The sequence below is a fragment of the Lepidochelys kempii genome, chromosome 1, assembly GCF_965140265.1.
Source record: "Lepidochelys kempii isolate rLepKem1 chromosome 1, rLepKem1.hap2, whole genome shotgun sequence".
Classification (NCBI taxonomy): Eukaryota; Metazoa; Chordata; order Testudines; family Cheloniidae; genus Lepidochelys; species Lepidochelys kempii.
Window position 1 is genome coordinate 276,611,130 of NC_133256.1, and position 27,118 is coordinate 276,638,247.

Here is a 27,118-nt window from a genome sequence, read left to right on the forward strand (position 1 = left end):
GTAGCATACTCAAACTTTTATATATTTTTATGACAGTTTCTGTTTTTGTATTCTTTATTTCCAACTTATTTTGCAGTTAAGAAACTTACTCTGTCCATTCTTTATGAGAATGGGGATTTGGCACAATATGTACTTGGTGTCCAGCTTTTTCTTTTTCTCTTTTTTTTTTTTAAGTAGGGAAAATCTTTGTCATTGACTCTTGTTGAAGCTATTGATTTGTTTGTCCTTGACCGTTCTCTCTTTACTTTTTACTGCCTGATTTGCAATTTCAGGTTTCAGAGTATAATGCTGTCTTTACTAGTGAATGTTTTTGCATTCAAGACATTTGTAAATAGACTAGCATTTAATACATCTTCGTATGAGTGAGGCTTTTTTAATACTCGGTATATTGTGGCTATGTCAGAACTAATAGTTGTAGGTGTTTCCAGTTAATGTTAAGAAAGAGTACAGTTGTTGGAGTTATAACAGTGTGCGCCAGGATTAGGAAGTGTTGGTATTAGGAAATTATTACTAATCAGATTTTACCTAAGATTAAGTCACAGTTCTAAAAGATTTTTTTTATATAATTTTAGCAAAGATTTGAGTTCTCACTTTATTAATCTCTCTTATTACAAATATTTAATCCCTTTTCCTTTTGGTAACACTTCCCATATTTGTTCATTGGCTGACAACTTTGATTTATTACACTGCTTGGTCTGAAGATTAAAGCAATGAGTAAGTGTTGTCTCTGTTCACCTCTGCACCTGGGGAACTAGAATATGCAGCATAGTATGATCCATTTTGACAGTGTTGCATATGTGAGACACAAATCAAATTTCTTCTCCAGTAATATTGGGTGATAAATAGAGATTTAAGAATGCTTGTTGACTGATGCAATGCTTGCTGGTGAGGTAGCATGTTTCGTTGGTTAGGGCACTGGAATGGGAGTCAGAATCTATTTTTCTAAGCTATCTGTTGATATATCTATCAAGCCCCAGCCACTGAAGGTTTCTAGGTAACAGTTCTGTGCTTCAGCTGTAGACTAGCACCATTACAACAATGATATTTTTTTGCTAAATCTCTACAATTGCTTAAAATGTAAAGTAACTTATGTCAAACATTTACATTCAATACAAATATTTTTTAAAATCTGGAATACTATGATTTGAAGAAAACATTTACAAATTATCATTTGAATATACAGTCATCCAACAGGCAGAATACCATTTAACTCAACTATTTCTCCTTAATTTTAACAAAAGAGCACAGTCACTTGGCTTGTAGTTCTTGGCTTGTAGTTCAAATTCTGTAACAAGCCATTTGTCTTGTCTGTAAAGACAAGCTCTGCATTTTCAGCTGGATATGGGATTCTTCTTCACTTACTTCCTAAACACTTATGCAGTGCAGCTGTGTTGCCATTAACCAGAGGTGCATCTAAATCAGAGATGGATGAATTTCAAGTTCAGAAATGACCCCTGTACACTAGGACAGATCCTGCTGTTTTTATTGTGACAGAACTCCTACTGAAGAAGGCAATTGCCTTTTTCTGGGGGGTGTCAGGGTGGGGTGGTAATATGTTTCTGGTTGCGCTCACAATTGGCTAAGTTTTATACAAATAAAGAAAGTATTGTCCCTGCCTGAAAAATATACACTAAAACAGACAAACGTGAAAGATAGGGGAAAGAGGTACAACCAAAGTAGTGTTCAGTGTAATGAATGACCATATTTATAAAACACCTTTTTCTCATAAATAATATTAGATGTATATTATTATCTCCAGTTTCTCATCAATTCTGCTATTATTAGTTGGCAAATTTTCCATCTCTATCATTGTAAAATAGATCTTCAGAAACAAATAGGGGAAAATTTTTTAGATTTGGTGCTAGTATAAAAACTACAAATATTTTGTTTGTTTTTCTCTGGTCAAATATGATAAAATATTTATTTGGCTGGTTTGGGATAATAAGAATGTAAAATAATAGGGAGAAAAACTGAATTTAAGACATGTTCAGACAACTAAAATCTGTTTTAAAAACGGTAAGACAATAATTTGATTAAACATTTTTCTTATTTCCAAAATATAGTACATTAACACTAACCTACTGTAAAAAAATTTCTATATTGAGCATGTGCAATTAATCATTTTTATAATATTTAAGGTTTCCACAAAGATTCATATAGTAGTTATAATTCTTTACTACTGCTACAGGCATTAGTTCAAAAATCATATACACTGTGCTTTTGACAAACCCAACGGCTATCAGAGTGCACGTATTCTGTTTCTTAGGCAGGTCCAGGGAGGATTTACAAACTCTTAGTGTAATAAAAAGATACAGTGACAGTTTGCCTGAACAATACTGTGTAAAATACTAGTCTCAAGACAGAAAAATTACCTTGATCATAAAATAATGCCAGTCTCTGTAACCTTCCTGTCCCCATATGATATATTTCATTACAATTGACCTCAAACCCAGCTGTTATTTTAATATATATGTTGAGTATTTTTCTTCTGTGCTGTGTAATTTTTGTTTCTTCTGAATATTTTGACTTCTAATTTAGAATCTTTGTAATTGTTTACTTAATTTTCAGTCAGCATTCTCAGAGTGAGCAGTTATGACTCTTACAATATCTGTTTCATTCCAGAGAATGGATTGTTAAAGAATTCTTTTGAGGTTCTTTCAGGAGAGCACAAACTGTCTGACATTGCTGGATGCGCTTAGCAGAGAACAAAGAGTTGTGAACAGATAATGTTCTTAGGTTATTAGCTGAACTGGCGTAGAAGAATGGGACATGCCAGGTAGTGATCCATTTTCATTTCTGTACATATCTAAGTCTGTAACCTTTTTGGTCCTTCAATATTTTTCTTTGGTAATGATCTACATTTTTCTTTGCGTACGATCTGAAATCTTTTCTAACTCTTGTAGATGTATGAGAATGCTGACCTATACATTATTTGTTTGAAAATTGGTTGCTGTAGCATAGTTTTTCTGTGGGCTTTGTGTACATCCTTCACTAAACGTCCCTGCCTTTTGAACACACTTACAGGTCATCCTGATAAACAAATGACTTGTTACCGATGAAGCGTGAAAAGAGACTGGTACACAAGTATACCAAAAAAAAACAAAAACAAAAACAAAAAAAACCAACAAAAACCCCACCACCACCAACTTGAATCTGACTGAGGCAAAGTAAAGAATGGTAGAAATACTTTACTGGACCAATGAAATTACCTGTTTCAGGTAGTATAGAGCCCTGTGAATCCAGACTACCAGATGAAGTGAGCTGTAGCTCACAAAAGCTTATGCTCAAATAAATTGGTTAGTCTCTAAGGTGCCACAAGTACTCCTTTTCTTTTTACCTTAACATAGAATTTTAGTCTAATGTATCTCAATGTGATTTATTATTATTATGTGTATTACCACAGTATCTAGGATCTCCAATCATGGACCAAGACCCCCTTGTGCTTGGCAGTATACAAACACAGTGTGATGGTCCCTTCTCCAAAGAGCTTACAATCTAGCAATAAGACAAGAGACAACAGATGGATATAGATAGATGGGGGGAGCACAAGGAAACAATGAGACAATATAGGTCAACACAAAAGGCTGTGGTCTCAGCCCACCAGCAGCCTAACTGTTGTCACATTTTTAATAGGCAGTATAGCAAAGGAGAGTTTTGAGGAGGGATTTGAAGGAGGATAATGAGATAGCTGTGGATGTTTATGGCAAGCCTTCCCAAGCATCAGGAGCAGCATGGGAGAAAGCATGAAGGTATATGTTTGAAAATGTACTAAGTGGGCAATGGAGGCTGGCATTGGAGTCTACCTCTAGATACTAAATGAGAAATAATTGGTAAAGTGGGTATACATTATGACGGCCCTTGAAAGTGAAGTCGCTTGTGGAGGGATACAGAAAGGGGTGTCATGGTCAAAGTGTCCAGCTGAGAAAATGAGCTTTGCAGCAGCATTCTGAATGGATCTGAGCGGGGCAAGACTGCATTTATCAAGGCCCGAGAAAAGGATATTGCTGTAATTGAGACATGAGCTAAAAGACTAGACAAGGATTGGAAAGGTTGTATCTTAGAGAGGTTATGCAAAAAAAAAAAAAAAGGCAAGATTTACATGTAGCCTAGATATGAGAACCTGTTTTTTATTGAGAGTTGAAGGTGTCACCGAAATTCCAGGTCTGAGTGACAGAACAGATGGTGTTCACAGAAAGGAGATAGGAAAGAGGGTTTGGGAGATTAAGAGCTCTGTTTAGTTATGTTGATCTTGAGCTTGTGGCTAGACATCCACCAGGAAATGTCAGAGAGACAGGCCAAGATTTTAATTTCTACGGGAGACAGGTCTGGAGTGGAGAGGTAGATATGTGAACCAATAGCATACAGATAATAGTTGAATTTGAAGATGGTATAGGATGGAATTGGAGAGGAACTACAGACAGCAATTGTAAAAACGACATTAAATGAGTTTACAGCTGAAAGGGAAAAGGGGCAGTAATTGGAGAGGCAAGAGGGGTCAAGGGTGGGGGCTTTTAAAAAGGGAGAGCTTACAGCATGCTTGTATTGTGAGGGGGGGGGAAGCCAGAGGACAGTAAGAGATTAATGACAAGAGTATGGGGGGGGTCAGAGTGGATGAGAGGGAGATCAGGAGTTGGGATGGGATGGGATGGGGTTACCGGGGTAGATAGAGAGGTTAGAAGAGGAGAGCAGATGAGAAACTTCTGAGGCTAAAGAGGACAGAGCTGGTTGTGGGGGGAGAGGAAGGTAAGGCTAGATGAGGAGAGGAGGAAGGTCATGTTGTATTTTGTCAGTTATATCTCCTTTGCTGATGAGATTAACCAAATTCATACTAGATTGACTGCTTTTATAATAGCAGGTCCATGTTAGAGTAGGCACAAATGCACCATCTTCTCTGGTAGCGTTTTGGTCATTGTCACTCTCTGATGTTCTAGAAGTATGGGGTGAGCTTTAGGCTGGCAAAACCTATTAGGGGATACATAGTCCATTATTGATGCAGGTTGTCAACACATCTCTTTGGAAGGGAAAAGTACCACAATCTTTCAAATAATACAAGAAACCAACTCTTCACATTGAAGGTCTTGCTAATTAACTGCCCTGCCCCTAACACTGTGTGTTAGGAAGACTATTGAGAAGGTTGTGGAAAGACAGATCTGCCATTATCTCAAATGCCAAGAAAGAAGCAAAAACAAGGGAGTACTGAGTGCAGGACCTATTTTGGACAGAATTGGGGTGAGTCTTGTTTATGTATCTGAAACCTAGATTCTGTGGCGAACTGCATACTACATTGGAAACACAAGCAGACAGGCAAGATAAGGAGTAAAAATTTCAAAAGTGCCCAAGTGACTTAAGAGCCCCATTGTGATCTCTAGGCACTGAAAAGTCTAAGCCCCATTGACTTCCAATGAGACTTAGGCTCTTGAGAGAAAATGAAACTTAGGCTTCTAAGTCATTTGGGAACTTCTGAAAATTTTATCCAAGACATGACAAATTATTTCTATGACCATTTTATTTAGTTATGTCATGGGAACTATGCTAGTCTTGTTGGTCAAAAATCTCTTTTCTGTAAAAAACCAAGCCAAGATATCCAAGGTAGTTGCCTTTGAAACTATTCAGAAGTTGTTTTGTTTATGTCTGTGAACCCTGGGTGAAGCAGATGGACCTGTGTACAAGTAACTCAAGTCTTTCCTTTTGAAGAGGTTCCCAGGAATGGTATTGGGCAGTTGTGCAATTGTTCTGTGATCATATGTACAAACATACATATAACCCAAACTGGAATTTCTTATCCAGCCTTACATCCAGTAAGACACAGTGCATAACTAAGTCTTCAGGTGTGGTTTAATTTTTAAGTATTAGTGAGATTTACAAACAAGCCAAGTTTAAAGAAAATTAGTGTAGAAGTTTTATCATGAATGTTTAAAGCTGAACAGTCTGGAGTATGAGATAGTTCCAAGTTTAAGATTAAATCCAATGGTGCTACAATGATTTACACCAGCTGAGTATCTGCAACCACAGAAATAGTGAAATTAAGGTTGCTCCATCTTTTTCATCCATTTAAATAACTTTCATGAATATTAAGTGAAATTACAGCAAACCTATATCAAATAGAGTTAAACTTGGATCAAAATGAAAAAGTAGTTAAATATTTATTCTGTAGCCATGAAATCCTAGATATTGCATATTATAAAGGGATACCAGAACTTTGTGTGCTGTTGGTCCTAAACTAAAAACAATGTACTACCATGCTTTTAAAATTGTATAGTCTATCCTATCAGAAGATATGAATGCAAAACTGTGTGCGAGATTTGGTTATGCAAAGTACTTCTTCACATACATGCTTTTTCCCAGGCTAGGAAAATGAACTCCCAGAACAATTTTAAGTAAATGTAAAAAGTTATTTAAAATGGCTACACAACATATACTGCAATTGTTTCATAAATCATTTTTATGGTGCTTCCTCACTGTTTGCCGCTAAACAAAGAATCAGCCTTTCATGTTTTCACTGAAGTAGTTTCAACAGAAAATATCTTACTTCATTCTTAGGTTGAAAGATGTTTGGGACAGTCTGTCTTTGTGTGTCTGCCTGTTCGTGCATACACGATGCCGGATACATTCTGGACACTACTGAAAGACAAATAACCAGACCTGGTTTTGCCTAACGTTCACGGCATCTGGCAACAGGCCAAATCCTAGTTCTAAGGCTCTGCAGAAAAGGGAGGAACCACTTAAACTGTCACTCTCCCTAGCAACAGCTACAGATTTTAAATTTCAAACAGGTTCTTTGAGTCTGTAGTGTGTTCATCTGAAAAATCTCAAACTATATGTATCCTTTTACTGAAAAAAGTTTATATGAAAATAGATCCCCCCACCCCAATGATTTAAACAGTTGGCATCTTCTTAATCATTTCCAATATTCAACGTAGGCACCGTATGAGTCATCATTTATTGTGGAAACACTGGCTTTCACCAGATATACTCCCTTCCATACTTGACAGAAAGATTTACAAATACAGATTAAACCCAAGATTTGAAATCCTTTTTGTTCTGTTCATTATGAAAAAATAAAATAAAAAAAATACTTAATTTTAAACTGGTCACTTTATGAGGGAGATTGTTGGAGAGTAACAACATTGTCTGTGAAATTTAACAAGACAATGATTTTTAAATGTTCCAAAATATTTCAGATACATTTTGATTAAAAATATCTGTATTTTTTTTTTACAGTCACGTATTAGGTTTCTCACAAATTCAATGAAATATCGCAAATGTGCCCCATGCGGCAATATCGAGAGATGGTCTGGAAAGAAAATCAGGCTCTTTGATCTTTTGCTTGGAATAGTTTTCATGTGTTGCCATGGTCTCAATGATGGCTATTTTAAGACAGTGACCACGTAATATTTTTGAAAATGTAAGCAGATATTTGTAATGTTTAAAAGGCAGCCAAGCAAAATACAAGGCTCCAATCCTATAATACTTCTACAGCAATGATTAATCCTTCTACATTTCAGCAGAATGCAATGGTAAACAGCCATAATGTGCCTATAGTGTGTTCATCTAAGGTGCCACTCAGTATTGGGGTCCTTTTTGTTCCCTGCATTCAATTTATTTAACACCTTTTTTATTTAAATTACACAAATGTATTGAAAAGCTTAAAATAAAGTATGCCTTCTTTTGCATCCTTTTCATTTTCTTTAATTATGTTTACAAGCTTTTAAAAGTTAGAAGTTAACAAGCGGAGCCAAATTTTATATTTACCTGGATTAAGAGTCTCAAGGCTCTTGTTCTTTTGCAGAAAGTTTGTTGCATACATAATCAGTAAATGTGCACTCATTCAGACATGGACTATGCCCATAATTATATGAGATCTGTGCTGCGGCTTTATTTACTCTTTCTGAACGTCTCTCAAAATAAAGAAAAGGTACTCTTCAGAACTTCTAGTAAGCCTTTAAAATTCATCAGTCTGGCATGTATGCCTTTGTTACTAAACTACTATAGACATATTGCCTCATCTTTCAAACCCTTACTATCAGGACAGTTTTTATTACCTTGAGTAGTAACGCTATTATCAGCAGAGGATTTAAGTCCCATTCAAATCTATGGGACTACTCACAATACTACACCTGGAAGTGAGATTTTAGGACAAACCCTCTGCAACCAAACTATGAAATAATTATGAATAATTGCTTCTTTAGCAATATATAGTGTAGTTGTAGCCATGTCAGTCCCAGGATATTAGAGACAAGATAGATAACGGTCCCTTACAATATGAACTAACTACTTATGCTAAACAATCTGTTCCACCTTGCATTTTCCTGTAATGCTGGGAGTTCCTTTCTGAGACCTGAAGAAGAGCTCTGTGTGGCTCAAAAGCTTGTCTCTCTCACCAACAGAAGTTGGTCCAAAAATAGGTATGATCTCATCCACCTTGTCTCTTTAGCGATGGCAGTTTTGGTGCATCTGCTCTCACAATAATGGACATTGTATTTGAGAACTCCAACTCTCTTTTTGACCAACCGGTAAACTTTGTATTTTTGACAGGTAGGCAAAGGGGATCCCTTACAATTATATTTAATTCACATTTCCCTTCTTTTATTCACCTCTCTTAGGTCATAATCAAGTGCCCACTGTCCGGCCCATTTACTTCAAGACACATGGCAGTGAGGGGTAGGAAGGCTCCTCAAAAGCCTCAGATCCAAAACTGATGCAAAATTGATTCAGGGAGGTTATTTCAGCCTAATTACCAATAGGAAACAGAAATTTTCCTGATAAATTACCTTAATGACTTATAAATAGTAAAATCCTACTAAAGAGTAGTCACTGTATATTCTCAGAGTAAGTGACTCAATCACATTTCAAATTTAATTTTGGAAACAGAAGCAGTATCTAAAAATATTAAAACAATACACTTTGCCAGCAACTGCTGTGCGATCAGGTGAATCTAGAGCACATAGACTCTATAACAGTGAAGGAAAACCCCAAGGGAATAAATTATTCTAATCACTAAGTACATTTATCTGGAGAGAAATCTCTGTATAAATGACCAATTCTACTTAAATGAGGAAGCCAAAGGAAGATTATTTCAAGAGTTGTCAAAATATTTCTTCCGATGGACATGGATATGCCAATGGCTGCTCCTGTGAGTCAGCAAGGACATGTGATATGCTCATGTGATGCTGGACTCCATCTTGTGCCGGTAACTTTCCACAAAACTGAGTTTTTGTGGCTTTGTTTGAAACAGAAAAATTTCTAGGCGCATGGAAAAGGGTATAAAAGACGCCTGGAATGACACCATTTTGCCTCTTTCCTGCTCTGCTTCTCTGGACTTACAACTAAAAGGAACATATTCAAACTATGGACTGAGGACCTTCCAATCTTTTGGAAGTTACCAAAGACTTTACAAGCCAGCAGCTTATTCCATCGCTGCTGCAAACTTGATATAAGAATACTGCAATGATTGTATGTATATGATCTTAACCATTTTAACTCTCTTCTTCTTTTCTCTTATAAATAAACGTTTATATTTTATTTAAAGGATTGGCAGCAGTGTGATTATTGGATAAGATCTGAGTTAAATATTGATCTGACTATGTGGCTGATCTCTTGAGATCAGAAGAACCCTTTGTTTGATGAAACTGGTTTTCAATAGGGCTGTCGATTAATTGCGGTTAACTCACGTGCAGGTGATTAAAAAAGTTAATCGTGATTAAAAAATTAATTGCGATTAATTGCAGTTTTAAATCACACTGTTAAACAATAGAATACCAATTGAAATGTATTAAATATTTTGGATGGTTTTTCTTCATTTTCAGATATATTGTATTCTGTGTTGTAATTGAAATCAAAGTGTATATTATTTATTACAAATATTTGCACTGTAAAAGTGATAAATAAAAGAAATAGTATTTTTCAATTCACTTCGTACAAGTACTGTAATGCAATCTCTTGGTCGTGAAAGTGCAATGTACAAATGTAGATTTTTTTTGTTACATAACTGCACTCAAAAACAGAACAATATAAAACTTCAGAGCCTACAAGTCCACTCAGTCCTACTTCTTGTTCAGACAATCACTGAAACAAACAAGTTTGTTTACATTTACAGGAGATAATGCTACCCTCTTCTTATTTACAATGTTACCAGAAGCTGAGAACAGGCATTTGCATGACACTTTTGCAGCCGACATTGCAAGTTATTTACAGGCCAGAAATGCTAAACATCCATATGTCCCTTCATGCTTCAGCAACCATTCCAGAAGACACGCTTCCATGCTGATGACACTTCTTAAAAAATAATGTGTTAATTAAATATGTGACTGAACTCCTTGGGGGAGAATTGTATGTCCCCTGTTCTGTTTTACCCACATTCTGCCATATATTTCATGTTATAGCAGTCTCGGATGATGACCCAGCACATGTTGTTCATTTTAAGAACACTTTCACAGCAGATTTGACCAAATTCAAAGAAGGTATCAATGTGAGATTTCTAAGGATAGATACCACACTCAACTCAAGGTTTAAGAATCTGAACTGCTTTCCAAAATCGGAAAGGGACGAGGTGTGGAGAATGCTTTCAGATGTCGTAAGAGCAACACGCCGATGCGGAAACTACAGAAACAGAACCACCAAAAAAGAAAATCAACCTTCTGTTGGTGGCACCTGACTCAGATGATGAAAACGAACATGTGTTGGTCTGCTCTGCTTTGGATCTTTATCGAGCAGAACCCGTCATTAGCATGGATGCACATCTTCTGGAATGGTGGTTGAAGCATGAAGGGACATATGAATCTTTAGTGCATCTGGCACGTAAATATCTTGCGATGCCGGCTACAACAGTGCTATGCAAATGCCTGTTCTCTCTTTCAGGTGACATTGTAAACAAACCATGGGCAGCATTATCTCCTGCAAATTGTAACAAAACTTGTTTGTCTGAGCGATTGGCTGAAGCAGGACTGAGTGGACTTGTAGGTTCCAAAGTTTTACATTGTTTTTATTTTAGAATGCAGTTATTTTTTGTACATAATTCTACATTTGTAAGTTCAACTTTCATGATAAAGAGATTGCACTACAGTACTTGTATTAGGTGAACTGAAACACACTATTTCTTTTGTTTTTTACAGTGCAAATATTTGTAATAAAATATAAAGTGAGCACTGTACACTTTGTATTCTGTGTTGTAATTTAAATGAATATATTTGAAAATGTAGAAAACATCCAAAATATGTAAATGGTATTCTATATGATTAATTGCGATTAATTTTTTTAATTGCTTGACAGCCCTAGTTTTTAATAACCACTCCTCATAAAGTCTAGTGTCTAAGTGGTGAAATAAGAGTTGGAATGCCAAAGGAGACTGAATTTTTGACTTTTTAACCAATATGGTGAGACAAAAGTTTACTTTTGTTACTGGCTTGGTACATCTAATGATACAATAACCACCAGTTTGTGATGAGGCTGCCCTATTTCTCAGCAGTTTGTCCAGAATCTGGTATTCTCAGCTGTGACCCATTGAGGTAATGTGACATACCCCAAGGTCTTATCTACTCTGGATTTATTTTTTTAATCTTGTTAATGAACTGTCATTCCCCTTTAGAAAAAAGCTTTTGGACAAATTATTTAAATTATAATTTGGCCTGCTTGAAAGGCAGTGCCAAATTGCATTGGCCCACAGAGAGCTGTGGCAGGGATTGTGCTTTGGGCAGAAGGGTAATGGTCTCTTGGAGGTGCAGTCTACACCTGGCCAGTTCCAGAGGCCAGTCCATAACAGGCGTGGAGAAGACCCATGGTCCCATTTCCTCCCCACTCCCTTTGAAACAATTTGTTTTCCTGGGACTGCATGAGTCCCCAAGGAGTCTCTGCATTCCCCTGAGAGCAAGGACTGCAACTGGTCGTAGCCCCTCCACTATACAAGAGAAAGGGACAACCTTGCTTTTTTGTGGAAACCATAGTTTTAGATGCTGTAATAAATATTTCTGCAGTAAAATTTTGAATTTGCTAATTTCCTGAGCATGCTTGGAATAGCTTCAGTGTGGTCTCCGAAGAAAAGAAAAAAAATGTTTTCCTTTTTCTTTTCATAAGGAACTCTTCATTAGCATAACTTACACCCTTCAAGCTGCAAGAAATTAAACTAGAAATTCTAATATACAATCTGGCTTTATTTATACAATTAAAAGAAAAAAGCTGCAAAAGAGCAACATCTCCTATCATTGTGCACCTGCATAACTTTATGTTTCAAGTCACAATAAATATCACACTTGTACTTTTGGTGGCAGTGATGGCAGTGTAGTATTAGTTTCTTAAGGCTTTAAGGGCTGCTCTGGAAAAAGAAGTACACCTACAGAAAGGTCAGGTCATTTTGCCCTCTTTACAATAGGTAATTAACATTTGGGGAAGAAAAACTTGATATCAGGGCTTGTAAAATTCACCTGATTATCCTGAGGGCTAAGCCTAATTACTAGAGTAAAAATTGTTGTGCATCATTTATTATTTCTATTGAGTATATATCTAAAAATATGGATAGATTTTGTAATATTTTCTTTCCCTTCCTGGTTTCACTTCTCTTTTTTGTTCTTTTATTTCCTGTAAGCAGGACCTCATGTAGAATAAGATTATGAAGGAACTTACATTGATGCATCATAGATTCTTTTTCAGTTGTTGCATAATCATACTCAGGAATCTAAACTTTCATTACAAAAGTAACTCTCACCCTTGTGGTTGTAAATGGAGGAACTGATGTATGCCTGAGTCTGCAGAGAACCGGAAACAATAGCTGAGAGAGATGTAAACTACCCCATTCATCTTATTTTAACATGGTGTTAACATGGGTTGGTCCTGGGGCCAGTTTTGTTCAACATCTTTATTAATGATCTGGATGATGGGATTAATTGCACCTTCAGCAAGTTAGGGTTAGAGTCCAGAGTAATCTAGACAAATTGGAGGATTGGGCCAAAAGAAATCTGATGAGGTTCAACAAGGACAAGTGCAGAGTCCTGCACTTAGGAAGGAAGAATCCCATGCACTGCTACAGGCTGGGGACTGACTGGCTAAGCAGCAGTTCTGCAGAAAAGGACCTGGGGATTACAGTGGATGAGAAGCTGGATATGAGTCAGTAGCGTGCCCTTGTTGCCAAGAAGGCCAATGGCATATTGGGCTGTATTAGTAGGAGCATTGCCAGCAGATCGAGGGAAGTCATTATTCCCCTCTATTCAGCACTGGTGAGGCCACACCTGGAGTACTGCCTCCAGTTTTGGTCCCCCCTCTACAGAAGGAATGGGGACAAATTGGAGAGAGTCCAACAAAGGGCAACAAAAATGATGAGGGGGCTGAGGCACGTGACTTATGAGGAGAGGCTGAGGGAACTGGGATTATTTAGTCTGCAGAAGAGAAGAGTGAGGGGAGAATTTGATAGCAGCCTTCAACTTCCTGAAGGGGGTTCCAAAGAGGATGGAGCTAGGCTGTTCTCAGTGGTGGCAGATGACGAACAAGGAGCAATGGTCTCAAGTTGCAGTGGGGGTGGTCTAGATTGGATATTAAGGAAAACTATTTCACTAGGAGGGTGGTGAAGCACTGGAATGGGTTACCTAGGGAGGTGGTGGAATCTCCATCCTTAGAGGTTTTTAAGGCCTGGCTTGACAAAGCACTGGCTGGGATGATTTATTTGGTATTGGTCCTGCTTTGAGCAGGGGATTGGACTAGATGACATCCTGAAGTCTCTTTCAACCCTAATATTCTATGACTCTATGATTCAAGCTTGATGACAAATTTAAGTGTTAGCATTAACTACTTCACTGCTGATCCAGTTAGCATTTATCATTTTTAGATGTAGTAGAGGACTCTAGGGTGAAGTACAGCAGGGCAACTACTGTAGTTCTTGTCACAGATTATTGGACTGGGAAAAGAGGAATTCATCTCCTTTCTCACTTTCACAGAAAGCATGTATGTTATATAACAAAGCTTCACTCCAAAGCTTTCCAGCTGCCTCATTTAAATGCAAAATCCAACAATTATTTGCTTACTGAGGTAAATACCCTTTTTCATTTGTCACAAAAATTCTCACATACATTAATCTAACACTTTGGCTAAATTGTTACCAATACCAGTTTTAGAAATCTACATATTTATTTGTTAATATTATCAGCACCAGTTATTTGCTGTGCTTTGTTGAATTTTTTAAAATTCACTTCAGTGTGTAATTCACCATTGTATTTTTGACAGTAACAACGATTATACCACTGCAAGAGTTGAATGGCAGACATTAAAAATAACCAGAATTTTTGTGATAACACAACAGTCCATCAGTTTCACATACTACAGTACACACTGATAAAACTTGAGCAATTACAATCCTCACCTTTTTCTTCTTTGAAGGCTATACTTTACAATTAAATATATCAACCTTTTCCCAGAAATGAAAAAACTAACACTTGAAGGAAAGCTTTTAATTCAGTGTGAAGATATCCTCAGACAACTTTCAGCTTTGTACTCCAGGAAAATCTGTTATACATGTACTGTTTTACAAACTATCCTGGCAATGGCCCAAAGTGCTACACTCTGATGGGCACTTTTTAAAGCAATTGCTTAAACTCAGAGGGCCAAATTCTACTCTTAGTTATGCATGCACAACCCAAAGTAAATGGAAGTTGTGTGCACACAGCCAAAGGCAAAATCTCGCCCAAAATATTTTAAAAGGATAAAAACATATTGACCAAAAGAATCCACATTTTATGAGTGAAGTAATGGAATAAAAACAGCTGTATTTTTAACCACATAAAAACCTTCTGCATTAATGTGCCTAATTTCAAGAAGAATATTGGAAATGCTGGCATAACAGGAAAGCTACAAGGCATCCAGGAGTGAATGTCTCACAGAATATAATTAAAAACAGTTCTAAATAAACCACTGAAAAAGAATAGACACAAGCAGTGCTGCAAGTAGGGCAGTACGGTCCAGTATGCTGTGCCAGTAAGATATTTATAGCCAGTACACCATATAGTATATATGGTGTACTGGAAAGACACAGGAGGAGCAGAACATGGGGCCTATCACCACCAGCCCTTCCACACAGCTGTGTGCCTGCATCTCCTGTCCGGGGTTTGCACAGCAGCCCTGCCGGAGGCAGTACAGCCACGCCGGAGGAGCTACCAGCATGGGGCTACCCAGTGGTCCCACGTTCTGCTCCTTTTGTCACTGCAGTTCCCAGGAGAGCCCAGAACCTGCGAAAAGAGCATAACCCTGTGCCGGGAGCTCCTCTGGTGCGGCTGTACCACCCCAGGGCCCAGCCTCGCCCTGTCCTCTGGCGGGGGCTGCTGTACAGACCCCAGACAGGACTCAGGAGATATAGCTGCAAGGAAGGGTTGGGGGCAGGGCTGGAGGCGACACAGCTGTGCCAAAGGAGCTGCCAGTGTGGGGCTCGGTTGCCAGCGTGTTTGGAAAAAAATATTCTCTGCTGTCAGAGGGAGTTGGTTTGAAACTCTTCTGCTGGCAATTCCCAAAGCAGGTGTGACTGTGAACTGGCTATTGTTCCAGGAGCAAGCCCTCCTCTTCTCTTAGCAGCTCACACAGCACCTGTGCCGTGTCTACCCACTGGGAGCGCTCCCCTCCCAGGTAACATGGGATGGATCATGGAGAGGGGAGGGAGAGAGCGTGGGGCCCTGGGCTGGGTCACGTGAGGGGTCATGTGGGGAGGTCATGTGTCTCCCCCCAACCCTCTCTTTACTTGGTTGGGGGGAAACTGGTAAGAAATGAATTCTACTTGCACCACTGGACACAAGGTAGCTATTAGTTAAAAGGTAATTATATTCTCATCTTGCAGACTGGCAACCTGAGTTCAGCAGAATTCCTGTACCTTTTTGGTTTTCAAACTCTTCTGTCAACAGATGGTAGCAGCAGCCCACACTGCAAACTGCCTTGATTTCAGGCTTAGCAGTAAAGATTCGCAGTGTATTCGGAGCAAGATCCCCACACGTATGTAGTCCCACCATTATACAGTCCTAAAAATAAACAGCAACAAACATTTCTTTTCAACTAAAGGAAAGACAAGAACAGCAAAAACAGACAAGCTATAAATGGTTAATTTGCTGTGAGATTTAAATATACAAGCTCATGGAGACTCCTGGTGTCCTGTTCTGGAAATTTATTGAAGAACACCAAAAGCATTTCAGTGCCAACAAAGTGTGAGAACCTTTCCTATAAACAAATTCGTGGAGTGTTCTCTGTATCTTTGTTGGAACTGTGAGGCTACTCTAATTTTTCCTTATTATCCATTCCTTTCCTTGGCAAGGAGCAAGCAGAAGCCCAGGACCATTAACTGAACTTGAGCCACTTGCATGGCAGTGCAGAGACCTATCACCAAATGACCAGCCATTCTCTTTTGACCTTTTTCTTTCCTCTTCTTTTTTTTTGTTTTCTTCAAAATTTTCTACCTTAACTTGCATGACTGAATGTACCCACGACACTACTGCTACTTTTCAATGCCTCAGCAGACATTGGCAATAATTTCCACCTGTGACTGAAAATCAGTGCTGCTTGTGACTGCTGTTTCTCCATCTGTTTTGTTTGCTCTGACTCTGCAGTATCTCTCCTCTCTAAAGAGCCCAACCCAGAGTCCCTGAAGTCAATGGGAGTTTTGTCAATGACTTCAATGGAAGAATGATCAGAGCCTTAGTTATGGATAATATACTCTTCTTCCCTCTCTCCCCATTTCCTGTATTCTTCTTCCTCACTCTCCTTTTGTCCCTTTCTTTTATTTCTCCATCCCAGTTATCCTTTGTCTCACTTCCCACCATGATACTTCTCTCCTTCCCTCCTCCACTATACTGTCCGTCATCCCTTTGTTCCTCTCTTTCACCCTCACTTCTCTCCCTGCTATACTTCTACTCCATTCCAAATCTCTCTGGAATTTTCAGCCTGTAAGAATTAAGTGCCCTCTGTACAATCCTCTTTCCTTAGCAGACTCTATAGTGAAATAAGCACTCTTCAGTACTTCCTCCCTTAATGGTAAAGAGCCTTAAGAAGGGCTATGGGGACTAGTAAAGGATGGAAATTCATGCCCCTGCAAGAACAGCATTAAACCTGCAGGCTGGAAAAGTTGAACAAATTCTCCCAAAGGAAAGATGGTGGAAGATGGCCACCAGATGCGAGAGACCTAAAAACCATATTAAATATGAAGATTCTGTTAAAACAGTCCAAAAGCCAAATTTTTTCTGAGTTATACTATTGTGATCTACCTACTTCAATTCCCCTTTTGTAAACGCCATTATTGGTGTAACTGAGAGCAGATTCCGATCCCTTATACAGTGGATCTATCTAACAGAATTCATTAATTCAGCATTAGCTCTGGGCTACACACAAACATATATTCAAACCCTGATACTGTTTTAGCGATTCAAATTAATTTTAAAGTTTTGCCAAATAAATCAATCAACACTGCAGTTTTTCTCCAAACTTTCTCAGTGTTTAGGAATATAGGCAGTCCTCGAACTTATGACACAATTGGTTCCTGAAAATTGTGTCTTAAGTCAAAAATGTCATAACTCAAATTTCCCATAGGAACAATGTTGGATCAAGCATCAGAAAGTCAAAACCAACGTCACAAAGTCGAAACACGATGACAATTTATGAACGCCGTAAGTGCTGTTTGTCATAACTCGAATGTCATAAAGTCGAGGACTGCCTGTACTGCAAAATCAGTTGATTGTTTTAAAACAAAGTGTTAATCACTTGTAATGAAGTTTTTAAAAGCCTTTTAATGGTACAATTTATCACATATCCTGCCAGGCAGTACTGTTTACTATTTGTAGCAACCATAGTCTGGCTTTGCTTCTAAAAATGAAAGTAGGGGCCTGATCTCTGTTCATCTCCATCTTTTGCATTTATTTACATAAGTGCAAAGAGAGCACCTGGATGTAAAACACAATCATTCTTACTTGGTAGCATTTTCTTTGTGCTCACTTTGTACCAGTGTAAATGATTTCATAAGGTACAGGGAAACTGAGATCAGGCTTCAGTTGTTCAGTCGATTATTAAACTATCATTATCTTTAAGTCCGAAAATCCAAACTGTAAAAAAATGATGCTTATAAATAAAATTATTTGGCAAGTCCATAAAAGGGGTTATTATACTGTACCATATAAAGTATTTCATACCTAAATTTCAATTTCAGGTTTCGTACATTTTAATTACTAAATAACAATAATTTCACAAAAGTTGTTTTTAATGCAAAATATATTCTCCTGAATAACGTGTAAATATAAATTACTCTCCTTGTAATTTCATGTGTTATATGTAACTAGAAAAGTAAAGTTACAGGACAGTTGATGAATATCATTGCACAGTTGCTGTTAACTTTGTTTTAAGTGGTAATTTCAGCCACTACATAAGTAGTGCTAAGTAGTGCTTAATTCACCTAGCCAAAAGTAGTCCAGCACATCTTCTGAAATAGGAAAAAAAAATGCATCAGTAAGAAATGATTATGCAAAGTGGGTGTGAAGTGTTACCGAGTCAGAATTCTCCAGTCACACTTCTGACAGCATTCTACACCCAATTGGCAATCACTTTGCACAGGTGAAAATGCATACAGAAGGTGCAAAAGCAATGGCAAATCTGACACTGGTACTTCAAAAATAAGAATACTAATAAGTGAAATAACCTCCAGATCCGTAATGATATCACGGAGTTCTGTTTCTGCAGTGACGTATGAGGTCAATGGCAAATAAATGTTTGAGTCATTTGACTTGCTTGCTTTGGCCTTGATGGAAGCCATTTTTCTTTGCTCTTTTTCCTCTTCACAGAGCTCCATGTTACATTTAGATGAAGAAACAGCTTCTACAGCATCAGCAGGTAGAATGTTTAGAAGAGAAAAAGCATTTTCAGAAATTTTGTTCCCGTCAGACTGTGTCTGAGTCACCAAATGAGGTTCAGTTTGTTTGCCAGTTTTCAACATAGCAGAGTCTGTGAAAGCACCAGTAATTTCCAAAGGAACAGAATCTGAGCTAGCCGTCTGGTCTTGACTTAAAAGACTGTTGTTAGTACTTAAAAGCTTTTCATTGATATTTGCTCTACATTTTATTTCATCTTGCACTGCCCTATCCTTTGGCTCTTCCAACACTTGGCCTCTGACATTTGCTCTTGCCCGACTTTGATAAGCTCCCCAGTGTTTCTTCAATTTCCTGTTCCTTTCATTAGCTCCATAAGTGTTGGTGTTTGAGGAATCAATTCCATAAACCTTTAGATTATATTGCATGGATAAAAAGGAGCTTAGGTAGCCTTTTCCAGAGCCCAGGTCAATCACCTATAGTAAAGATAACAGAATGAATTAAAAATAAGACATGTTTCAAAATAAGACATGTTTCAAACACATGCTAATAAAAAACATTTCCCTAAGAAAAAGAAGTATAGATTTCATAATTTACTTAACTTTTATTTTGCTCAGCTTCTGGTTTTAAAATACAAATATGTTAAAACTGGTTTAGTTCTATCACAGAAACACAGTCAATGAAATAATCATGACTTTCAGCCTCCTGACTTTTCTAAGTCTTTTAATGTACTCTTGTGCAGAATTTAATTTTGTTTAAAAAAAAAGTAATATCAAAAATTAATGGGCCATATTCTCAAGTGTAGCCACTTTGAGCCACTGCTGGCAGACCTGGGAAACTAAGTCCGTGTAACCAACCCAAGGAAGATCACTTCAAGGTAAGGGTGATCTTGCATTGACATATTACAGATGCCTTAGGTAGGAGCTTGCATGCCATACACCTTTCCTGATGTCCGCTGATGAGAAGAAAGTTGGAATGCCTAGGTTTTCAGTTTCTTGTAAAAAGAACAGGAGTACTTGTGGCACCTTCGAGACTAACAAATTTATTAGAGCATAAGCTTTCGTGGGCTACAGTCCACTTCATCGGATGCATAGAATGGAACATATAGTAAGATATATATATATACATATATATATACACATACATATATACAGATAAGTTGGAAGTTACCATACAAACTGTCAGAGGCTAATTAGCCTCTCACAGTTTGTATGGTAACTTCCACCTTCTATCTTACCTCCACCATCTTACTATATGTTCCATTCTATGCATCCAATGAAGTGGGCTGTAGCCCACGAAAGCTTGTAATAAATTTGTTAGTCTATAAGGTGCCAAAAGTACTCCTGTTCTTTTTGCGGATACAGACTAACACAGCTGCTACTCTGAAGCTTCTTATAACCGTAAGATAGTTCCAACCTATGGCTGAGCCAACATAATGCAGTGAAGCAGTGCACATAATAGCAGCAGGAACAGGACAGAAAGTAAGAACTTTACACAACTTTGCACAACCTCGTGTCTTGCACTATGTGAATTTTGATTGTACATGAGGCCCCAGCCCAATGCTTGATTTCGGAGTAGGTAACAGAGAGCCACTTCTTAACAGAATGGAGACTTCACAAAAATTTCCTTTGATCCAATATCTGCTAAGAATTATATGGACTATATAAAAAACCTTGCGTGTTAGGTATATGCTCCTGAATAGCTTGATCCAAGGATTTTTGGACTCTAATATGTCTCATTTGAACATCTGCTCTGATTTTATGCCAAACCATGTGAACAGGCATAAAAGGTTTCACCCAGGCTTAAGATGAACTGCACATACTTAGTTACCAGGCAGTACCTTTGAATTCAGCAAGGCTGGAATAAAAAGGACAGTTTTATTTTTTGAAGTCCCGAGGATGCTATAATTTTTATTCAAGCCAAGAAATCCGAGAATTAGTAACCCAGGTATTTTTGGATAAAAGTCAAGGAAGGGACTACACAGAGCAGAGAGTATTTATGATTCGGGTAAAACTAATTATGGACTGAATTTATGACTCAGAGATATTATGCAAGGATTAAGAGTATGTTTTTTTTTTTCCTATTGCTTTCTTTCTGTCAGTTTTCTCTATGTTTTCCAACTTAATCCTTAAATTCTTTGCGTGACATGTGTCTACACACACTTTTGGTGGAAGAGAGATGAGATAGACTTTGGCTGTAACTTTTGTAATAATAGTTCACTTGCCACCCTCTCCACCATCACACCAGATGCCTCCCACAAAGATCTAAAAGAAAAACAAGAAAGGAACATGTGGAATGTTTTTGCCAGTTAGTTAAGAAATAATGACAGGATGGAATTCGAAGATAGATAGATATTATTGTAATGCAGAATGTGTCATGATTTTATCCACACCCCAACCTTCAGATAGCATTTGTATTACTATTCCTCTGAAAGGAACTAAGTGGACATACATTCAGATTGTGAATTGTTCAGAAACCTATTACCATGACCTCTAGTGGCTGTAAAGATGTACAACTGTTTTGACAAGATATTTTCCTTTATTATCTAGTGAAAAAAACATACAGATAAACACCATACACTTTTAACATTTGTGGTTTTTGTCAAGTGAAAAGAAAATATAGGTTTAAAAATAGGCAGTGATTATATGCTGAAACAAACATATTGGACTAAATTAATCCCTGCTGTAATTCCATATAAGGAAAGATACTCAACACACTATGATATACATGCCAAGCATGAACTTTTATAATGAAATTTCCGTGACATAATAAACTACAAAAGCTCTGTCCACATTGGGCTGGGTACTATGTTTAAACATAGTTCCTGGCCCAATACAGGCATGGACATCATTTTCCAGAAGACTGTGAGCAGTTCCCAGCATCAAGCCTTGAATGAAATACATAATGAATGCAGAATTAAATCTTATTTGTTTCATACACTGAATGAATTTGTTGTGCATACTGCATCTTCCAAGGAAAATTTTACAAATATGTGTAAAAGAAAACAAGAATTACACTAGCTTATTTTCAGAATGAAACAAAGACCTTTATATAAAGTTCCATTTGTATGATGTTTCAGTAACAGTGTGTATTAGGAACAATACTAAAATGGGGTAGAAAACTTTTTTTTTAAGTAACAAAACTTTAAAGCTCTTGTAAAACGTTTTAACTCAAACAGTTAACTTGAAAGTGATTACAATAAGCATAACATTTCTGCTTTCATACCCATTTTACTATTTGTTATAATGCATAATAAAGCACCACAAGAGAACAATATCCTCTACCACCCATTATACATCATAGATACGGAGGTGAATCTAAGGGCACTTTTCAATCCTTCAGTGATCTGTAATTTCTGAAAGAAACACCCTGAGGACAGCTGTGCTGTTGTAAAACATGTGTTGTGTTTTCATTGCTCTATATTTTTTAATTAAATGTTATATATATTTTGTTCTGTCAGCAGGATTGAAAGAAATCAATAAGGAAAAAACTCTCCTAAAACTTTACAATTCATATTATTTTTTAAAGTTTAAAGGTAACTAAAACAAAAGAAGTTGCTTTTTAATAACTAAAAAGGAGAATTTAAACAAAATGTAACTGGACAGCTCTTTTCATATATTAGGGATTTGTAACTGAACAAATAAATACTGTTACAGTATATGACTGAATGATGGAATAAAGTTAACATAAAGCCATCTTTCAGAGTAACAGCCGTGTTAGTCTGTCTTTGCAAAAAGAAAAGGAGTACTTGTGGCACCTTAGAGACTAACCAATTTATTTGAGCATGAGCTTTCGTGAGCTACAGCTCACTTCATCGGATGCATACCGTGGAAATTGCAGCAGACTTTATATACACACAGAGATCATGAAACAATACCTCCTCCCACCCCACTGTCCTGCTGGTAATAGCTTATCTAAAGTGATCATCAAGTTGGGCCATTTCCAGCACAAATCCAGGTTTTCTCACCCTCCACCCCCCCCACAGACAAACTCACTCTCCTGCTGGTAATAGCCCATCCAAAGTGACAACTCTCTACACAATGTGCATGATAATCAAGGTGGGCCATTTCCTGCACAAATCCAGGTTCTCTCACCCCCTCACCCTCCTCCAAAACACACACACACACAAACTCACTCTCCTGCTGGTAATAGCTCATCCAAAGTGACCACTCTCCCTACAATGTGCATGATAATCAAGGTGGGCCATTTCCAGCACAAATCCAGGTTTTCTCACCCCCCCCCCACCACCATACACACACAAACTCACTCTCCTGCTGGTAATAGCTCATCCAAAGTGACCACTCTCCCTACAATGTGCATGGTAATCAAGGTGGGCCATGTCCAGCACAAATCCGGGCTTTCTCATCCCCCCCCTTTTTTTTTTTCCCCCCGGGGACACACACACACACACACACACAAACTCACTCTCCTGCTGGCAATAGCTCATCCAAACTGACCACTCTCCAAGTTTAAATCCAAGTTTAACCAGAACGTCTGGGGGGTGGGGGGGGTTGGACTATATAATGACTTAGCCACTCCCAGTCTCTATTTAAGCCTAAATTAATAGTATCCAATTTGCAAATGAATTCCAATTCAGCAGTTTCTCGCTGGAGTCTGGATTTGAAGTTTTTTTGTTTTAAGATAGCGACCTTCATGTCTGTGATTGCGTGACCAGAGAGATTGAAGTGTTCTCCGACTGGTCTATGAATGTTATAATTCTTGACATCTGATTTGTGTCCATTTATTCTTTTACGTAGAGACTGTCCAGTTTGACCAATGTAAATGGCAGAGGGGCATTGCTGGCACATGATGGCATATATCACATTGGTGGATGTGCAGGTATACGAGTCTCTGATAGTGTGGCTGATGTTATTAGGCCCTGTGATGATGTCTCCTGAATAGATATGTGGGCACAGTTGGCAACGGGCTTTGTTGCAAGGATAAGTTCCTGGGTTAGTGGTTCTGTTGTGTGGTATATGGTTGTTGGTGAGTAGTTGCTTCTGGTTGCGGGGCTGTCTGTAGGCAAGGACTGGCCTGTCTCCCAAGATTTGTGAGAGTGTTGGGTCATCTTTTAGGATAGGTTGTAGATCCTTAATAATGCGTTGGAGGGGTTTTAGTTGGGGGCTGAAGGTGACGGCTAGTGGCGTTCTGTTATTTTCTTTGTTAGGCCTGTCCTGTAGTAGGTAACTGCTGGGAACTCTTCTGGCTCTATCAATCTGTTTCTTCACTTCCGCAGGTGGGTACTGTAGTTGTAAGAACACTTGATAGAGATCTTGTAGGTGTTTGTCTCTGTCTGAGGGGTTGGAGCAAATGCGGTTGTATTGCAGAGCTTGGCTGTAGATGATGGATCGTGTGGTGTGGTCAGGGTGAAAGCTGGAGGCATGTAGGTAGGAATAGCGGTCAGTAGGTTTCCGGTATAGGGTGGTGTTTATGTGACCATTGTTTATTAGCACTGTAGTGTCCAGGAAGTGGATCTCTTGTGTGGACTGGACCAGGCTGAGGTTGATGGTGGGATGGAAGTTGTTGAAATCATGGTGGAATTCCTCAAGGGCTTCTTTTCCATGGGTCCAGATGATGAAGATGTCATCAATATAGCGCAAGTAGAGTAGGGGCTTTAGGGGACGAGAGCTGAGGAAGCGTTGTTCTAAATCAGCCATAAAAATGTTGGCATACTGTGGGGCCATGCGGGTACCCATAGCAGTGCCGCTGATCTGAAGGAATACACTGTCCCCAAATGTAAAATAGTTATGGGTAAGGACAAAGTCACACAGTTCAGCCACCAGGTTAGCAGTGACATTATCGGGGATAGTGTTCTTGACGGCTTGTAGTCCATCTTTGTGTGGAATGTTGGTGTAGAGGGCTTCTACATCCATAGTGGCCAGGATGGTGTTATCAGAAAGATCACCGATGGATTGAAGTTTCCTCAGGAAGTCAGTGGTGTCTCGAAGGTAGCTGGGAGTGCTGGTAGCGTAGGGCCTGAGGAGGGAGTCTACATAGCCAGACAATCCTGCTGTCAGGGTGCCAATGCCTGAGATGCGATACAACCGCATTTGCTCCAACCCCTCAGACAGAGACAAACACCTACAAGATCTCTGTCAAGCTTTCTTACAACTACAATACCCACCTGCGGAAGTGAAGAAACAGATTGATAGAGCCAGAAGAGTTCCCAGAAGTTACCTACTACAGGACAGGCCTAACAAAGAAAATAACAGAACGCCACTAGCCGTCACCTTCAGCCCCCAACTAAAACCCCTCCAACGCATTATTAAGGATCTACAACCTATCCTAAAGGATGACCCAACACTCTCACAAATCTTGGGAGACAGGCCAGTCCTTGCCTACAGACAGCCCCGCAACCTGAAGCAAATACTCACCAACAACCACATACCACACAACAGAACCACTAACCCAGGAACTTATCCTTGCAACAAAGCCCGTTGCCAACTGTGCCCACATATCTATTCAGGGGACATCATCACAGGACCTAATCACATCAGCCACACTATCAGAGGCTCGTTCACCTGCACATCCACCAATGTGATATATGGAATCATGTGCCAGCAATGCCCCTCTGCCATTTAGATTGGTCAAACTGGACAGTCTCTACGTAAAAGAATAAATGGACACAAATCAGATGTCAAGAATTATAACATTCATAGACCAGTCGGAGAACACTTCAATCTCTCTGGTCACGCAATCACAGACATGAAGGTCGCTATCTTAAAACAAAAAAACTTCAAATCCAGACTCCAGCGAGAAACTGCTGAATTGGAATTCATTTGCAAATTGGATACTATTAATTTAGGCTTAAATAGAGACTGGGAGAGGCTAAGTCATTATGCAAGGTAGCCTATTTCCCCTTGTTTTTTCCTACCCCCGCCTTCCAGACGTTCTGGTTAAACTTGGATTTAAACTTGGAGAGTGGTCAGTTTTGATGAGCTATTGCCAGCAGGAGAGTGAGTTTGTGTGTGTGTGTGTGTGTCCCCGGGGGAAAAAAAAAGGGGGGGGGTGAGAAAGCCTGGATTTGTGCTGGACATGGCCCACCTTGATTACCATGCACATTGTAGGGAGAGTGGTCACTTTGGATGAGCTATTACCAGCAGGAGAGTGAGTTTGTGTGTGTATGGTGGTAGGGGGGTGAGAAAACCTGGATTTGTGCTGGAAATGGCCCACCTTGATTATCATGCACATTGTAGGGAGAGTGGTCACTTTGGATGAGCTATTACCAGCAGGAGAGTGAGTTTGTGTGTGTGTGTTTTTTGGAGGGGGCTGAGGGGGTGAGAGAACCTGGATTTGTGCAGGAAATGGCCCACCTTGATTATCATGCACATTGTGTCACTTTGGATTACCAGCAGGAGAGTGAGTTTGTGTGTGGGGGGGTGGAGGGTGAGAAAACCTGGATTTGTGCTGGAAATGGCCCAACTTGATGATCACTTTAGATAAGCTATTACCAGCAGGACAGTGGGGTGGGAGGAGGTATTGTTTCATGATCTCTGTGTGTATATGAAGTCTGCTGCAATTTCCACGGTATGCATCCGATGAAGTGAGCTGTAGCTCACGAAAGCTCATGCTCAAATAAATTGGTTAGTCTCTAAGGTGCCACAAGTACTCCTTTTCTTTTTATAAAGCCATCTGTATTTCATATTTAGTGACATACGGTATAGCCGCGTTTTTCATTAAAATCAATGGTCCTAAGTTATTTTTTTCAAAACAACCACCAAAAGAATCAATTCTTTGGCCAAAGATGCTTGAAACCAACAAATGTACATACTCACAGTTAAAAATACGCATCTTTTATTGTCAATTGTCAATCAAATAAAGACAGAGTGCTGGCTGATTGCAACAATTGTACCAGGAATCAGAGTTAGCACACTGAGGTGGTTCCAATCTTTTATCTCGGGATACGTCTATATTTCAAGCTGGATGAGACAGACCCACACTAGTGCTGGTCGAGACAGCACACTAAAAATAGAATATAGTTAATGGTAATGCAAGCAATGGTAATGTTTAGCTGCCCAAGAACGTTCCTAGTGTGTCACATGGGTATTTACTTGGGGCGGCTAGCCCTCCTACCACAGCTTTATTTTTAGCATGCTAGCTCTCATCAAGGTAGCATGGGTATGTATCCTCAAGCTGGCATTTATACCTCTAGCTCAGAGCATAGACATACCCATAGAATGACAGGTTTCAGAGTAACAGCCGTGTTAGTCTGTATTCGCAAGTGAGCTGTAGCTCACGAAAGCTTATGCTCAAATAAATTGGTTAGTCTCTAAGGTGCCACAAGTACTCCTTTTCTTTATACCCTTAGAATATAT

The 27,118-nt window shown here is 38.7% G+C and overlaps 1 protein-coding gene across 3 annotated transcripts in view; it reads right to left on the reverse strand.

Moving 5' to 3' along the window:
• Window positions 1-27,118, reverse strand: part of METTL25 (methyltransferase like 25) — a 105,543-nt gene that overhangs the window by 43,942 nt on the left and 34,483 nt on the right. For all 3 annotated transcript variants that reach the window (XR_012156728.1, XM_073327623.1, XM_073327622.1), the window contains 2 exons: window positions 18,638-19,279; window positions 15,836-15,980 (listed from right to left, as the gene is read on the reverse strand). Coding sequence is in view for 2 of the 3 variants with exons in the window: in XM_073327623.1 (XP_073183724.1) it covers window positions 15,836-15,980; window positions 18,638-19,279 (787 nt within the window). In the remaining variant the exon portion in view is untranslated. The remainder of the gene's footprint in view (window positions 1-15,835; window positions 15,981-18,637; window positions 19,280-27,118) is intronic.